Source organism: Achroia grisella, unplaced genomic scaffold (assembly GCF_030625045.1).
Source record: "Achroia grisella isolate CSIRO2021 unplaced genomic scaffold, CSIRO_AGI_Agris_v1 utg874, whole genome shotgun sequence".
NCBI classification, from domain to species: domain Eukaryota; kingdom Metazoa; phylum Arthropoda; class Insecta; order Lepidoptera; family Pyralidae; genus Achroia; species Achroia grisella.
In genome coordinates this window covers 2,332,656-2,351,604 of record NW_026713051.1, presented here as the reverse complement: position 1 = coordinate 2,351,604, position 18,949 = coordinate 2,332,656, and the positions used below count along the sequence as shown (strand labels likewise).

At 36.6% G+C, this 18,949-nt stretch overlaps 1 protein-coding gene and 1 long non-coding RNA gene across 2 annotated transcripts in view; both read right to left on the bottom strand.

Moving 5' to 3' along the window:
- The window catches only part of LOC131853015 (uncharacterized), a 34,980-nt gene extending 25,906 nt beyond the window's left edge, over positions 1 to 9,074 (bottom strand). Inside the window, exons 1-2 of the long non-coding RNA XR_009357964.1 lie at positions 8,771 to 9,074; positions 3,779 to 3,867 (exon numbers count right to left, since the gene is read on the bottom strand). This is a non-coding gene — a long non-coding RNA (uncharacterized LOC131853015). The remainder of the gene's footprint in view (positions 1 to 3,778; positions 3,868 to 8,770) is intronic.
- A 1,389-nt stretch (positions 9,075 to 10,463) lies between these two features.
- LOC131853099 (uncharacterized) lies at positions 10,464 to 13,916 on the bottom strand. The gene has a single exon (XM_059203915.1). It carries the CDS (start codon positions 13,608 to 13,610, stop codon positions 10,464 to 10,466), a length of 3,147 nt encoding a protein of 1,048 aa, XP_059059898.1. The 5' UTR covers positions 13,611 to 13,916.
- Between the last annotated feature and the right edge of the window lie 5,033 nt (positions 13,917 to 18,949).

The window sequence follows — 18,949 nt, the reverse complement described above, 5'->3', positions numbered from 1 at the left end:
ATGTCTAATCTATTTCCTAAATAGTACGAATTAAAAGAAAATACTTACACGCAGTCAATGCCGCGGGAGACAGCTAGTTATAAAAATAATGAATATGTATATAAAGAACATATTTGATTCATTAAAAATCATTAACTGCAATCAACACCGGGCAACAATCACATGCGGGGGTTGCAACCCTACCGATTTCGATAACAATGCAGTCACTACGTAACTAGTCAATGCAGAATTGAATAAAACACAACCCTTGATCACAAATTACAAAATTATATATTTTAAATTCAACCCAAAAAAATACTAATAAAGTAATGACGTGAACACGAATTCTTGCAATTTCCGCTTGGTAATAAAATGGAGGGTGTAAAACAGTCAGCTGAGTCGTTTCGCATAATTCCAGGCAGGCGCAAGTATTCTTTAACAATAACTTACCTGACCTCGGTTAAAGCTAACGGCCCACTGTAGTGCATCACCTCATCGGGTTCAACGACACATGTTTTTTCGCCAACTTTTATAACACCATTCAAGTTTGTAACCGGCTGATCTGTGCACTCAGTGCAACAGATTATGCTGGCTAATTTACATTGATAGTAATCTACTGGTCTCACACTTTTGAGAATTTATAACCAAGAAGTTGTAAATGTTATAATTATACTATATTTTCTATGCGATGTATATATTCACACCTATTTAAATATTTACTAATCAAGATAACAGAATTATCATATAACAAAACACTAAAATATATAACTACAACGCAAGCCTAGTATTTACCCTATAGTATCTCATATATATCATAATTTTTAATCCTTGAGGATAATGTTTTATATACAATTAACAAAATGGAAAGGGTAAGATTCCGAAATACTACATTTATTTGAATAATATTTTACCGTTCACTGTTGGAAAGAGTAGTTGATGGTACTCTTATATATTATTATATCTGGTATAATGTAAAATGATATTTTATAAAAATATCATAAAAAATAATATTTTACACCGAGATAGTCACAGACAAATGAGATATCTATATTAATAATATAAAGTGGTAAAGTTTGTATGTTAGTTTGTTAGGGGTAATCTGCTGAGCCGATTTTAAATATGTTTTCATTGTTACATAGGTTTATTATACCCGACTGCTATAGGCTATTTAATATCACCACCTGTAGGATCGGGGCAACAATGAAAAATGTGGCAAAACATTTTGCGATTTGCGTGCGATGTTAAAGTTACGCAAACTAATATTCTACACTGTTTTTATCTTATCTTTGGATTAGTTAGGTTTTTATTTAGATAATTAGATTTTACAAAGTGTTTGTTTAGGAAAAAGATTATGATTTACATCTTAATAATAAATCGTCTGGTTTGTTATCGTTATTATTAAATGTTAAGGGTTAATTATATATAATTTGTATGTTTGTGTAAGTTAGGTATCTACGAGGGTTATCTATTGCTACCGTTAAACATTGTATATTTGTTTACAGGCTAAGTGCAATCACTGACACGAGGAACATAACAACTACAGTCAGTAAACACACAACATATAAAATGTACTACGTAAGCTGTCACTATAATAATCTCCAATGTGCAATGAGGTGCTGATTATGTAAATACAGATACGACAGTCTCGACTTTCCTTGCTTGTATAAAAAGACAAGCACTTTAACTTTAATAACAAGCTTCGTAACTAAACCGTACATTGAATAAACAACATAGTCATTAAAATAATTTGCTCTCACAAGGAAGTATCGGAAGAATATTTCCTTCACCTTTTTAAAATATATGCGCGAATGATATAATACATGAGTAGCATTTTTTATTCATAATTATATTGTTAGTTAAAAATAAATTCAAAAATATTATTATATAGAGTATAATACAACTAGGAATGACCTATTAGAACAGTGTGTTTAAATAAAATTATATCTTTATTCGTGTAGATTATAGACTCTTGATATGTCAAATCTACTGAGATGAACTGACACGAAACTCAACTCATATTATTTTCAAACAAGGTTGTACATGTTCACTATAATACAGATTCATTTTTAAATTCCAATTTGATAGCGCTGTCACAAACAATGTCATATGGCTATATAAAAGTAAATTTATGAATACTCCAATAACGTGTCGTATCGAATACGTATGTTTGTTTGCCTTGCACTACTTCAACACGTATGCGTTTGTGACTTTGACATTACAACGGATCCTTATCGCTGTCGACTTCATTCATTGTACTACACATTTAGTTGTAACTATCAATAGGCTCATGTATTTAAAGCTATTTATTCATGACTAGTTTGTCAACGTTGGTCGCTGTTCCATCTTAATTACTATTTCATTATTAAAAAATAACGTTTCTTAACTGCATATAAATAAATTTTAGGTATTAAGACAGTGTAGTGTATTCACCTATTACAGCGTCTAAAGAACACTGTAACTGAAACAGCATAACGAAGGTAAATTTAAACAAAATGGAATATTTGCATTCGGTAAGGTATTATTTGTATGCAAAAATTTAATAAATTTATTCGGTCCATTAAAGAAATATCTTTAATGTCATCAGTATAATCTCATTTAGGTCTGTTTCTAAAAATTTTAATATTCAGTCTTTTAAAATATTTTCTCTGAAATTCCATACATTTTGTGACCCACACACCACTTTATGTGTCACGCTGTTTTGGGTTGCCTAGAAGAGATCTCTTTTTGAGTTAAGTGCTCACTTGCAACAAAATCTCCAAACGGTTATTTGAAATTTTGAAAACTTGTCCTTAAAAGTGCTATAAAGAATTACTACCAACTTCATAAACTTTAGAGATAATCTACAAGATCCTTAACCGTGTTCCTCGTCACTTCCTCTACGCATTCTCAACGCTGTTATATGAACAGCCAAAATACCGACAAATTCTTAACATGATCATCATATGAGAAGAAAAGCAGCAGTAGGAGCCCCGTACAGCCCCAGTAATCGATCTATATAAACATATCGGGCGATAGGGATTGGCCCGTACGAAAACAATCGTTACTACAAACAAGCCGTTAACGTCACCGCGCGATAACTATGATGTTATGACAACCGTATCGCATAACGCACTCACGGAACGTTACACTCGTACGTTATCTTAACGAATAAATATATACAAAGAACAGTAAAACAGCAACAGTTAAATCTATTTAATTGTTCCTTACAATTTTACACAGTTATATCAAGCAGGTTAAGGAAAAAGTTGGAGTCGTGTCGTATTATTAACAACTAAAAAGATTGATGGAAAATGTCAAAAGCTCCACCGATAAGAGCGCAGCTCTTAAATTATGAATAAATTACAATTTTAATCTATTCTAAAAATGCGACAGAGCATATACTGGAAGTTGACATACAAAGTATTTTAGCCGATCCTTTGGATAGTGCGCCTGAGCCTCTAATTTTCTCACTGGTAAAGTGAAATTTAGTTTTAGAGTACAAAAGTACTGGCATGTAATTTTAATTTTTACGATAGTCCCTAAAGAACAAAGAAATGAAGCAAAATCTGTTTGACACATTGTTACAACAAGACGGCTGAACAGGTCTAAAAAATAGACGTAACTAAGAGATTGTTCACGATATTGAATACTTTTAATACGAATCTACGAGCCGTACTTTATGATTTTAGTAGTGGACAGTAGCATTAATGTTAAAAATAGATATAAGACGTTAAAATAATATCTTTTAAATTAAAGTATATGCAATTCTTGTTTATGTTTTTTAAGTTTATAAAATTATTTATCATATTAAAATCCTCACCTGGAAGCTTGATGTTTAAGCCATTTTTCCCGCAGTCAGGCATACTGAAACCTCGATACGTCATTTTTTCTTAATTTCTGTCTCCATTTCTGAAACAAAAAAATATTTAATTTTAAAAACCTGGTTAAAAATACGAATTATACACAATTAAACAGAATGCTAAAATAATTGTAAGGAGAGTTGTTCTTGAACAAACTTGGTTTCCATTCAAACAAACGGGCAGAGAAATAGCTGCAACGCAACCTGAATAAGATCATTATTATGCCGCATTAAGAAAAAACGTAAGAACAAAATGCAAGAGTAATTTGACTGTAAAACTTTGTTTTAAATATTTACCGATAACGGAATTCAGAATGCAGTCTAACAATAGACATGCATAAATGGTGAAGAATGCGCAATCTTGACTAAAGTTTTTGTGTCTCAGGGCAACTTGTTGAATACCAACGGTCGACTACCTGCGCATTGGCTACGAATAGACGCTTCGCCCCAACATTCCCGCGATCACAAATCCCTTTTAGTTAAGAGGCTTTAACGTATTGAACCCAGTATTTGTTGAGTTGTTCCAGTATTGCGTAAAGTGCGTTTGGATTATTTCATACTTATACTAATTGTTTATATTTATATTTTAAACTTAAATATTGCTTTTGAATGCGAATGTCTAATTGTGATATCCAAGTAATTCGCAATTGTCTAATTAGTAATGCGGACGTTAAACACGGCCTCGACATATTCACCACAATTGACAGAATTAGTTCATTAGGAAGTCATAGCGTATTATATTACACGATGCTATGTAAATTCATCAATTAAACGCATGCATTTTGTGAAATATTTACTTAAAGTTTATAAGGAATTTATTCATTTCTACTGATTAAGCATAAGTTGTGGTGTAAAGGTCGAAAGAACCGTAACAGAATGTATGAAAATGTGAATATTACTTACTGTCATACATAAATAACGTTAATATGGAATGCACGCAGCGACGCTCTACTTAGTATAACGGAATGTCGCGTGGACGTCATTACAAGACCGAAACCAGTTTTTAGCAACTTGCAGCCAAATCAGAGGCCAACATTTACACTAACAGACATTCCGTCGCATAACTAATTAGCTAACTACCTACGAACACGTATCCTTCAAATGCTAAGTTATAGCATTATTAAATGGACTACGACACTAATAATGGACTACGATAGCATGCGATTTATGCAACTGTTTTTTTATAACCAATTGATAATTATTACAACTATGCCTGAGCAATACTGCAATCATAGTGCCGTTTCTGTTAAAGTATTCCAAAAGATCTTGAATATTAAATAAGTCGTTCGTATCCTAAAAGGCTGTAAATTAGATGCGACAATGATCCATCGCTCGACCAGGGCATGCAAAGTCGATTCAAATTCTATAATACGATTCCAAGTCACGTATCTTAGCATTTCAAGTTACCAACTGTGGCAGCGACGAACCAAGTTTAATAAGAATTATAATATCCGCTCATATTGATTATATTATATAACGGCCTGAGCACATAAATGCTAGTATTATTTATGCTTTCCGTGTTTATCTACCTATAATAGAACAATTACTGTAAACTCGCCTAAAACTGACGATTTCGCATTCCAGACAGTTTACAAATAAACTGCAAAATCCTTCATGGCATTAATTTCATTGGACAAAGTACTGATATTAATTTGTAATCGTCGTAATTAGTACCCGTCTAGTCTGTTTACTAAGTCCGCAGCTTTTGTTATGGCACATTTAGAAAACATTTGGGATATTGTTAGACAGAACTAAAATACCGTGCACAGAGCAGCTTGGAAAGTGAAAATCTAATCAGTCCACGCAATAAACGTATCGTATCAACTGTTAAAGAAATGGATGTAATACTTCACAAGAGGAAGGAATGCAGACTATAATATATTTCTTCAAAACAATTATGGACTAAACCGTTTATATATCTATCTATACTTCTCAACCGCTACGATTGCTAACGCTAATATACAATAAGCGCAGAAAAGACGCGTGGCAAGTGCCAGGAACAAATTCCACATTTGCAATTCTCTGGATGAGATGAAGAGGGTGGGGACTTCAACGATGTAGCAACCGATCGAGCATGGCTTGGAATAATAGCTTTCCAAACGCAATGCGCGACATACAATACAACGTTGCAGTGAGATGAGATGGTGCGCAGCCGTGTGCAACATGTACTACAGCGTTCAATTGATACGATTGAACGCCATCACGAGATAACTACATTAAATTCACATCTTCGTTTACATTATACACTATTCGTGTGTAACGCAACACACAAGTATCATTATTCTTTGTCATCTTTCGTGAATTTCTTTAACTACTCGCTAATAGAGTTTTTTACAGTTACAATTCTCAAGCTTCTTGGTTACAACAGCTACAAATATACACCCAGGATACCAATGTGTGAGTTATTTTACAATTAATCTATAATCTTATAATCTTTGGTTTAATATAAAAGTTAACACATTACTGAGGTACTAGTTTAAAGTACTTCCTTCATTGTAGGATATATGGACTACGATGTCTGGTTAAATGTTAAACGATTTCATGGAGACGGCCATTTCACATATGATAGCAAATTGAGGAATTACAAATGTCTTTATTTCAAAATGTAAATTTCATATACGGTAAAAATATGTGCGTTCTGAGTAGCAAAAATTATAAAGGAGGTTATCGAGTTAATAGTAGATTTATGTATGTTTCTTCCAATAGATGCAAGAGAGATGAGCTTTCTTCGCATACCGAGGATTGCGTGTGCCATTCGTGTGTCCGCGTCGGCAATGGATTCGTTGCAGTCCACTTCGCACGCGGCCTCCGCTCGCACAACTAATCATGCTCGCAACAAATATATTTGACCACATTTATTACTTGTTTTTCACTATTAACAACAATAATCGTGACTAATATAACATTTATTTATGAAAAAGTAATTTTGTATTATTTGTGCATATAGGATGCTTGGATAGCAAGCCCAAGCAATCCCACTTCAGTTGTTGAAATCCAGTGTGCGAGAAAATACGCACACAATGGATAATCACGTAATTTGTTATGACATTATAACAATTAATTTGTAGAACAATTTATAAAACTTCTTGTGGTTTTTCTCATAATACGCATTACTTCAAATATTTTATAGCTCCGAGGATATTGTTATATTGAAAATTTAATACAAAATGTACTATAATCACAACGCCGATGGCTATTTTAAAGCACTCATTGTATTTTAATATAAGTTTATTTTTAATTTTAAGAGTTTAACAGTTGGTAGTCTCCAGTGTTTGCTTATAAAGTGGTTAATTAATAATCTAGTCTTTCTATTTTATTGGAATGACTAACAATAATGGTGCATAAGGAAGGAACAATATGTGCCGTCCCATTAATGTACTTTATGGATCAGGGTGGAAAAGGTCTATGATAGTCATTCCAGTAGGAATTCAATAGATGCAATAGAAATTCAGAGTCAATTACTTAAAATCAATTTTACTCTCATGGAAGGCTCAAAAAACATTGCAATGTCTAGTTTGTATGCTGACATGAAGAACACGTGGATTTGAGCGAGAGAGAGGCCCGGCGAGGCGAGCTGGTCATTGGCACGCAGCCGCGGGGTCTTCGGCCTACGCCATCTCGTGGCAGTAACTGACCTAAGACTAGGCGCACCTTCGCCGCTGTGGATGGTCGCACTGCACCTGGCGACCGACTCGAAGCTCGTTTTTGTGCTAGCTATCTGTCGGTGGCAGTTTATTTTAATCGTGCGCGCGCAGATGGCGCGAGCGCAGGGGTCGCTCGTATGCCGTATGGGGGAGCGATTGTGCACCCTAATATATCTCTAACAGGGTGCATGTAGGATCGGTCTGTTCACCAAGCCCATGTTGTAAACAAACCGGGTGAGGGCAATGGCTGCCTACCACTCCCCGCGCTCTGCCGCACCGACGACGCCATTCAACCGGGAAGTTCACGCTTTATTTTTAGCGTTCCACGAAACGAGCAATGCTGATAATATAACGGCGTTTGCCGGGTAATCTTGTAAAACAATCGGTTTAGTGTGGGTTGCTCGTTTTGTTAATGTCGATCATTTCGTTTCAATTTCACCCGTTCCACACGAGGATCATAACCAAGTCAATGATAACACAAACACAATATATAATGCTACAGAGACTTCATTATAAAAAACGGCGTATACCAACGTCAAACAGCTCTCAGACAAGTCCAGTTGAGTTATAGGCGAACGATAAGATAAAAAAACTAAGTTATTAGATCAAGAGCGATGTATAGCTACGTCGAGGAAAATAAAACTGCACCCACTAAACTGGATAACAAAAAATCTAAAAATGCCGCTATCGTGAGGCGCACAGGCAAACGGCATCGCTCTGTCGACAGGAAATAAAAACGTTGGTTGGGCTATTTATAAAACCGGTCTCGCAAAAATAAAGACCGGGTCTACACTATTCTTGCCTTCTATAGTCGTGCTATTGACGAAGGGTGGTGTTGTCAGGAGGCCAGGTGTGGACGTAGGGGTCAATGGCCGGAATGCTGCGACAAGTAACTAAACGACGTTGCAGTCATGGGATGCTACAGGAACGCTGTGCGGTGAGCATTTCCGCCGCCGTTTAACCAAACCATCGGCATTGACATTGGTCTCGGCGAGGGCCACAAGAAGCACTCTGGGGCCAAGAGCGCGGGCCGCTTCTGAGAATTGTTGTCTTCGGCGGCGTCGGCGGCGGCGGTCGGGCGCGAGTCAATGACCCGAGGGCAGGAGGGCGCGGGAGGGTGCGCGCGCACGCAGCCGCGCCCCGCCTTTATTTATTACGCTACGCGCGGCGCGCTCGGCGCCGGCGATGCGCGGCGGGGCGGAGGCCGCATTCCGGCCGAAATAACACCGCACCATCCTCGCCGACCACCACTGACCAGCCGACGTCACCGCCCGACTCACACTTTAAAATAAACCAACTCAAAACTTACTCAGATTCGGAATCAAAGTGCGTGCACGTGCGCCCACCTCGTGCACCACTCCAGTGTCACGGGAACTGCTACGGGCACCAAAGTCACTGTTCATGGTTACTAGTGTCCAAACTGAGTTGCGAATATGCGTATCGATCGATCGAACTAATCTCAGCCCGTATATAAGTCAACACCGAAGTTCACATGGCGCGCGCGAAATGACGAGTAGGAGCGACAGCATGCACGTCAATTTCGATGGCGGTATGACGCATTAGTGAGCGCGCGGCGCGGTTCTACATAGTGCGCGAGCAGACGGGTGGGTGAAAGGGGCGCGGGGAGACGAGGCAGCCCACCCCGCCCCGCCCGCCCGACAGCTCCGTGCTGCCCTCTGCGGCGGCGGCGGGCTCATCGACCGCGGCCGGTGCCGCTACCATGCCACTCTCACTGTACCGCAACACGACGCGTTCCCGCCCGCACCCATCCTCAATGCCCGCAAACACCAACACGACATATTACTGCTGCCCCGATAACAGGTGCCCAACCGAACACCTCCAAAGGTCAAACGGCATGAAATTATATGAATAGGTACTAGCTCTCGTTACCACGACTTCATTCCCCATGAAATTTAAATTAAATATCCTGATGTAAACAGATAAATATTGCCTCGCATTACAAACTACGACAAAAATTCTAAACATCTTTACAATATTGACCGGCACCGGTCGACGAAATTTTTTGCTACTTTATAATACAATACAATAAATATACGTTAATATTAATATATTTCGGAAATGAGTATGGGAATAAAAATATAAAGTATAATCGTAACAAAATAGCTGAAATTTAACGATTTCGATATCAACGTATAGTTCTAATTCACGGGCCAAGTACCTAAATGGCACGTTTGCGTCGAGGCGCCTCGCTCCCATCACAATCGATAGCGCGTCATGATTCACGGCTGTCAAAAAACGCTGAGTGGAGCGAGCGCCTCCGGTCGACACCGACCGGAGGCGAAACGAATGGCGATACGTTTAACGGGCCGACGGCGACGTGTCAACAACCACGCGAGTCCGCACCGCGCGTACATCTCCACAACATCCTATTCTGCCTACTCTCCCACGTAATTGATAAATGAGACATCAACGTGGTCAAACACGATAATGGATATGAATGATTGTTATTCAAAGATATCGATAACATTTTACCTATTCCTATTCTATCCGCCGCAGCTTGCTTTGTAAGAATACTCTTGGAATAAAATTACTGTTTAGTTTTATTTTTTGTTTAACACTCTAGAAGTATTATACAAATAAAAGACGTACCAAGGTTAATTGACAATTTAATTTTTGCATTACAACGAATACATGTAATGATCAAAACGAAACTATAGCGCGTTTTAGAATTGACACAGCGCCATCTAGTATTTCATACTGTAAACTGTTACGGCCAATACTTATTACAATTTGTACATACCGCCCACCATGGACAACTACAGTACTTTAGTTGTTCATCACTACAAAAAAATAAAATTAACATACAAAATAAACAATATTAAAGGTGAGCGAATAGACAAACAAAAATGCTATAAAACTATTACAAAACATGAGTAGAAATTAACATACTTAACAAAATTACTTTAAGCTTAATTAAACAATAACAAATTCTGACAAATTGACAGATTTACTTAGAAAATAGACTGCCATTGCAAATCAACTTATTCTGTTACAGGCAGTAAACATATCTTAGATAATGGTCTTTTAATAATATTACCCTTACATTTAAGACTAACAACGCGTGTAATCTTGTCCAAACCTTCATGTTTATCAATTATTAAACCAAACAACCATTTAGCAGGTGGTAAATCGTCCTCCCTTACCAACACTACATCACCAATATTTGGTTCTTGAATGAGATGTTTCCATTTACGACGATGAAAGAATTGAGTAATGTAATCTTGCGACCAACGTCGCCAGAAATGCTGCAACATCCTTTGTGTTAGTTGCCAACGTTTGAGATTACTAAGGTTGCAAGCTTCATAATTTGAATCAGGAGCTACAACTAAGGGCTCTCCCACCAAAAAATGCCCTGGGGTAAGTGCATATGGTTCACCAGGGTTGTTACTAATCTGAGAGAGTGGCCGGGAATTTAAACAAGCTTCCACTTGGGTCAGGACTGTTGCCATTTCCTCATATGTAAGTGTGGAGTTTCCAATTACGCGCTGAAGATGGTATTTTGTGGACTTTATCCCTGCTTCCCAGAGTCCACCAAAGTTTGGAGCGCGGGGAGGGATAAAATGCCACTTAGTGCCATTGCAAGCAAGTGAATTTGCGATTTCTGTCGCTATAGCAGACCTTTCTGTAGAAAAAAGTGATTTAAGTTCTCTAGCAGCACCTATAAAATTCGTACCGTTATCACTCCATATATCGGCACAATGTCCTCGCCTTGCTACAAAGCGCTTAAAAGCTGCCAAGAAACCCTGAGTGGTTAAGTCACTCACTGCCTCCAGGTGAACAGCTTTAGTAGCCATGCAGATGAAAAGACATATATAACCTTTATAGGAGTGATGACCTCTACCCTTACTAGTACGAATGCTGATAGGACCGGCAAAGTCTACACCGCTACGAAAAAAAGGTCGGCAAGCTGTAACTCTTACCGAAGGAAGTTGACCCATTAGCTGATGTTTTACAATAGATCCATGACGAATACAGACAACACATTTACGAACGTACAATTTAACCATATTTTTAACGTCTATAATCCAATACTTGGTTCGCAAGTAATTTATCATGAGCTGAGGTCCACCATGAACAGTTCTGGAATGAGCCTCAGCAATTAATAAATGAGTAAAATGAGATTTCTTAGCAATGAGGATAGGATGTTTCATTTCTTCAGACATTTGAGAATACTGTAATCGTCCACCAACTCGCAAGACACCAACATCATCAACAAATGGACTGAGAGAGGTAAGTTTGCTTTTATTATTAAGTTTTCCAGATTTTTCTAAATTATACAGATCTTCTTGAAAATATATAGATTGATGTTGTCGGATACATACATTCAAAGCTTCAGTATATTCTTCATTACTAACATATTTGTTTTTCTTTTCAGGTTGGAGAGCAGTTCGTGAAAGAAGAAATCGTCTACATAGAGCAACAACTCTGACAAGTTTGCGCAATGATGAGTATTTATTCCATAGACTAAATTCCTCGGTTGTAGTTGCATAACATACCTTGTTTGTTTTCTCTTCTAAGTTTGTATCATTTACCTCTTTGTTTTTATAAATAATATTTTCTGATTTCAGCCAAAGTGGTCCTGTGCTCCACAAATCATTTTGATAATCCTGAGGCTTGACTCCTCTGGAGGCACAATCCGCAGGGTTGTCCTTTGATTGGACATGTGACCACTGGTTACTATCAAGAACCGTTAGTATTTCTGAAACCCGGTTAGCAATGAAAGTCTTCCACCTACTCGGATGACTTCTTAGCCAAGCGAGTACAACCGTTGAATCGGTCCAAGCATGAATATTTTCTTTAGGTACAGTAAGAACCGTTGACACTTCCAGGAGCAGTTTCGCGAGCAAGACGGCGCCACACAGTTCGAGTTTGGGAATGGATATCTGTTTAACAGGAGCAACTTTGGTTTTAGAGGTAAGTAAATTTACATGTATTACACCATTTCTACTAACTATACGTGCATAAACTACAGCAGCGTATGCCACATTCGACGCGTCACTAAAACCATGTAATTCAACTAACTTGTCATCGGCCCTCGAGTTAATCCATCTAGGAATTTGTAAATTGGTAAGTAAACATAATTCGTTTCTGTATATAATCCACTCTTTTAATAACTGAGATGGAAGTTCTTCATCCCAATCGATTCCAGAAAGCCAAAGCTTCTGTATGAATACTTTAGCAGTTATAATGGTGGGTGCGATCCAGCCAAGAGGATCAAACAATCGTGCAACATCCGATATAACCTTTCTTTTAGTGACAGGTTCGCTCAGTGGCGGCAACTGAACGGAGTATTCGAAGACATCAGAGCGTCGATTCCATGTAAGTCCAAGTATCTTCATTACTGAATCTATTTTTAGTTCTAGATTACTTAATTTATCCTCGTTTCCTTCCTTTATTTTCTCTAGCAAACGTTCACTACTGCTACACCATTTCCTGAGTTGGAATCCTGCTGAGCCTAGTAACATCTTCATTTCTTTATAGACCCTTTGACCTTCTTCAACGTTCTGACAACCGGTCAACAAGTCATCCATATAAAAATCCCTGAGGACTCTTTCAGAAACGTGTGGATATTTATTACCCTCATCAATAGCAACCTGCTGTAAGGTCTTTACCGCTAGATGAGGTGCAGCAGCAGTCCCAAAAGTAACTGTGAGTAACCTATAATGTTGTAAGTCATCCTTTTGATTATCTGGATTACGCCACAAGATACGCTGAAAGTTTGTATCTTCAGGAAAAACCTTCACCTGTCTATACATTTTAGTTATGTCTGCCACTAGACATATAGGATACAATCGCCAGCGCATGATAAGATGTCTCAGATCGGACTGAAGAGTCGGACCAACCATTAGATCATCGTTCAAGGATACACCGTTGCAATCTTTGCACGAAGCATCAAACACAACGCGTGTTTGAGTAGTACTTTTATCTTCTCTGATGACGGGATGATGTGGCAAATAAACAGCGTTTTTGTTATCACGTTCATCATCAGGTACCAGCTCCATATGACCCAAATCTAAATAGTCCTTTATGACATTTGAATAATCCATCTTTAACTTAGGATTTTTTAATAATCTCTTTTCTAACAAATAAAACCTACGAGCTGCTATATCTCGAGAATTACCATACATACAAGTTGGATTTTGATCACGAAATGGTAATTTGACAACATACCTACCGAATGAATCTCGTTTGGTAGTGGCGACGAACAGTTCCTCACATCTCTGCTCTTCAGGCGTGAGATGTTTACGATTCAGATTGGAATTGTCTGATTCTAACTCCCAAAATTTACGTAGGAGTTCGTTTTCATTACAATGAGAATGCAAACTAACAATTGAGTAACAACACTCTTTCTCATTGTTACCAGAAGATTCTATCTCTCCTGACAATATCCAACCTAACTTGGTTTTTTGAGCAACTAATGATTGAGATGATCTCCTAATAAGACCCTCTTCCAAGATCATTCCATAAACTTTAGCACCCAATAACAAGTCAATCTTGTTGGGTGTGGTGTACGTAGGATCTGCTAAATCTGATTTAGACAGTTCTGTTAATACTGGTAAGACAACCTTTCGTTCTGGAAGAAAAGTAGTTAGCTTCTTTAAAACATGAGCCTTTACATCAACAACAAAGTTGGGGTCATGGAGTGATTGAATTTTTAAAAACACTACAGACTTAGAGGTCAAAGAACCAGCCTGATCACTTCCTAGCCCTGATATTTGACTTCTGCTTGAATATTTCTTTAACCCAAGAAGCTGAACTGCTGCTTCAGTAATAAATGAAGCCTGCGAACCTTGGTCTAACAACGACCTGAGGGTGATATTCTTTCCAGTCTTTGAAACAATTTTAACTAAAGCGGTGGCCAATAACACTTGGGTGTCAACCCTAGAAAAACATGCTACGACATTTCTAGCTTCGTCTTGTGTTGCTGATGTCGTTGGTACGACGACATCACTATTAGCCGATTGATCACTACCTACTTCATTATCGGCTGATTGTACTATACTTCTAGGATGTAGTAATGAATGATGTCTTTTCTTACATATTTTACAACGAGTGGTTTGTTGGCATGAGTAAACCGAATGCTTAGAACCTAGACAATTATAACATAAACTGTTGGTTTGAGCAAAATTACGCCGCGTGTCTATGTTTGCTTTTGCAAATTTTTTACATTTGTATATCTTATGGTTTTCATTACAATAAGCACATGAAAATACTGTAGTTACATGAAGTGATTTTGTATTATATTGAGTGCGATTAGAATAATTTACTTTTACAGATCTGTTATCTAAAAATTCTAACGATCTAAATCTACTCTCAAGAAAACTTTTAAATTGTGTTAGAGAAGGTAAGTCATCACCAGTTTCACTAATTTTTACTTCCCATAATTTTCTAGTTTCAGTATCCAATTTTAAACTAACTATATAAATTACAATGATATCCCACGAAGTTACATTAATGCCTAAATTTATTAATGCATTTATACACTCATTTGTTGTATCCAAAAGCTCTTTTAGACCAGTAGATGACTCTGACGTTACATTTTTTTGACTCATGAACCTCTTTAAAATACAATTAGCAAGATACCTTTTGTTGTTGTAACGTTTCTCAATAAGATCCCAACATACTTTATAATTACTCTGTGTGATAGGAACGTGACGTAGTAATTGTTCTGGTTCTCCAGAGAGATGGCTTTTTAAATAATGTAAACGTTGTACATCGTCTAACGTCTTATTGTTATGTACCAAAGACAGAAACAAATCTCTGAAACTAACCCACTCTAAATATTGTCCTGAGAATACAGGAATGGAAATTCTAGATAATTTTACTGTGAGAGACTGACTTTCCTTTTCTTTACTTAACACTGTATCGGTACTAGTTAAATATTTTGTTAATAACCCCTTTAATTCAGTCTTGTAATCTATATAAGTCTCTTCAGTTTGCTCATACATATCAGTTTGAGTATAAGAAGACTTTGCAATTTCAGACTTAGGTATGTCACTAATAATTTTTGAATGAGTGTTGGTAAATTGTAGCCAAGATCTTTCTAAATTTTCCAACCTAGTTTCGATATAAGCCTGTGTTAAACGTTCCTTAGGTGATTTTTTAAAATTACTTCTGGCTTTCACAATTTTAGTTTTAATATCATCCTGTATATTAATTAACGACTCCATTATAAAAGAATACAATTTTAGAAATAATAAAGAAACAAAGTTTACCAACTCTTACCAATACAATGAATAAACAACCCAAATATTCTATTGAAACACCTATTAATTTATAAACAAACTTTGAAATAAAAACAATATTTTTATTTAACTATTATACTTATCTAAAACTATTTAAAGTCTATAACAGCACTGATGCACAAATTCTTCTATGTCCAGTAGATTGAGTAATTTTGCGTTAATTTTCTAAGTTCAAAATATCAATTATTTTTCTAAGTGTTTGAAACTGTATTAACTCTGATTGAAAACCGGCATGGATTCCCCGTATGTTCACTTTTTCTCGAATTATTCTAAGTCCAATTTCACTACTTTTATTGGAAATTTTTCTAAGTTAATAATTTCAAAGTACTTACAATTTTTTATTTTCTCACTATTATGGCACTCACTCACACTTTAACTTCACTTTCCTTGGTGGTTTCTCTCCCGGCTGCTACAGCGCCCCCTATCGGATATATCCGACAGGCGCTCTCGATGCACTCGTAGACCGGCGACACCACGCACCATAAGCGGCAATCCACCACTGCGTCGGTACTCGAACACAAAAACTTGCCAGCCACTCAAAATTGAACTTTACTTCCGGCTTCGATAAGGACCACAATGTTTAACACTCTAGAAGTATTATACAAATAAAAGACGTACCAAGGTTAATTGACAATTTAATTTTTGCATTACAACGAATACATGTAATGATCAAAACGAAACTATAGCGCGTTTTAGAATTGACACAGCGCCATCTAGTATTTCATACTGTAAACTGTTACGGCCAATACTTATTACAATTTGTACATTTTTGATGTGTAAAAATTAAGCTATGCATGCTGTCTCTAGTAGGATGTATTACTTAAATGGCTATAATGGTTAAATATTTTATCTGTGTAAAGTTATGTTCTCTGTAAGACACAGAGAACCTTTACACAGATAATATAATATCCAGTTTAGTAAACCCAATAAAAATAAAAAATACAGAATAAGAGGCAAGCCATTTTTGGGATCCGAAGTGGTAACGCTTGAGTGGTATAACGAGTATCACATAATAGCGAGATATCGGTATTGTTGATTAAGTATAATAAGTATGTATATAGGCGATGATTGCCACTTACCATCAGATGGACTACTTTGCCATTTCAATTACTAAAAGAACACGTTTCTAAGGGTAACAAAAATATTATTTTCAAAGCTGAAAAGAGTGTAAAGATTACATTAAAAACATACACACCCGATAACATAAATAATACTAATTGAATAAAAATGCCTTATCCACAGTATTCGTGTATCCTAGGTGTGCTGTGGGGCTTTTCTACGGCATTCAATGAACTAGTTTTTTTCACTTGCTGACGCTTGAGTAAGTACGGCCCCGAATAAGAAATGAAACGCACGATTGTGGCCTCTCTAACGGGTAGTCATTTGGAGCAGATTGCCGGTGCACTAGGATCCGTACGAAATCAAAAGTGCACAGGTGACTACCTAAGTTTTTTATTTTCATTTTGCCGGAACGCCAACAGCGAGGGCGTCGATTAGTATGATGCAATACCGGCTATTGTCTATTTGATAATGAATGCAGCGGAACCCAATTAAGGTTGTTTTCTGATTTAGATCCAACTAATTCAGACTGTTTGCGACTTTAAGAGTGGAGTTTACACTAAAAGAACTAATTGCACAGCATAGCATTACCGCAGACAGAACATAGAATTATAGTACATATGGATAAACAGCACAAGAACATCAAGTAATACTGTTCATAACCATCCATTTGTTCAAAAAATAATTTTAGCCTTTGCTTTTAGACCTTAGCATTTTCATGAATCAGGAATTGAGTTTAATTGTACGAAGTAACATAGCAGAATTGGAGGGAATAGGATTGTTAGTAATATGGATTAATGATCCATTGCTAGCAATGTACCATGTCAGATTGACCTCCTCCGTGATAAGTTCCTGGTACTATGTCACATTGAACTGACGTGACTTCATGATCATCTTATCATCTTCCACTGCTGCCCCGTCAGCGTAAACTGTTAGCGCAGGCGGGTGTAATAATATAACTGTATTAAAAAAATGATCAAATTAAATGATTATATACGCAAAAATACTCTAAGAAAAGAGTCAATAAACCAGCTGACCCCGTGAACTTTGTATTGTCTGTCAATAAACGTAAACAGACAATGATTGTCGGGTTTCGCGACTTAAGTACTAACCGGATGAACTGATGATTGACGGATCTGGACTTATTCAGACCAATCAATTCGAGACCGACTGCTTGCATTTGTTATATTTTTTAAATTTTCATTTGAGCATTGATTACATATATCAAAATATCTTTCTTGCCACGAATTTTACCCATTTTTTTTATATTAGGTTAGTACTTCTATTCAGAGCCGAGAAAAATCCCACAAATCATACACATAAATCATTCAAATCTGTCCAGGCATTCTGAGTTATAGACTTAATTAAACTAGACTTTAATTATTATGTAACATTATATGTTATACTGATAAAGTAACATTTGACTATAATTCAATTCAATTCAAAAATCATTTACTCATGTAGGACAATTTAGCCGCCTATGAACGTCAAGTTTTTACATTATTATTTTTTTTCCCTACCGTCCAGTTCGGTATATAGATCCAATTGAGAAGAACTGGCAAGAAACTCAATTGAATTACTTTTGCCATGCACGCTCGTCATTTAAGTAATCGTTTAGTGAGTAATAGGCTTTGCTCAGTAAATATGATTTAACAGATGTTTTGAATTTATTTAAGGGTAATTCTAATATATCCTTTGGTATCTTATTGTAAATTTTTATACCTATTCCCATAAAAGACCTATTGATTTTTCTAAACGATACTTGGGGACAGCAAGTTTGTCTTTAAATCTAGTATTAATATTATGAATATTGCTGTTTTTTGGAATAAGTCAAGATTTTTCTGAACATATAGGATATAAGTACAAAACTACAAATCTTGGAATTTTTAAAAGAGACAGAGTAGTTCTAATATGCTAAATGAAGTCATTAACTGTCACATAGCCAACATAAAAGTATAGAAAATTAACATGGTGTAAGCAGAGTAAGCCGCCACTAACAATATTCGATTTTTGAGGTAATGTTATATGACTATTAGTATATATATATGTATTTGGTATTAAATATCTGTAACTAGATATTATATTGAATTGTTAATTACCATTTGTTCCCTGTTTATGTCTTAGACGGCGTATTATGCGTTCATCAAATTGCGGAAAACCTT

Excerpts from the sequence above, each read along its gene's own strand:
- LOC131853099 (XM_059203915.1), bottom strand. The coding sequence starts at position 13,610 with ATGTATGGTAATTCTCGAGATATAGCAGCTCGTAGGTTTTATTTGTTA.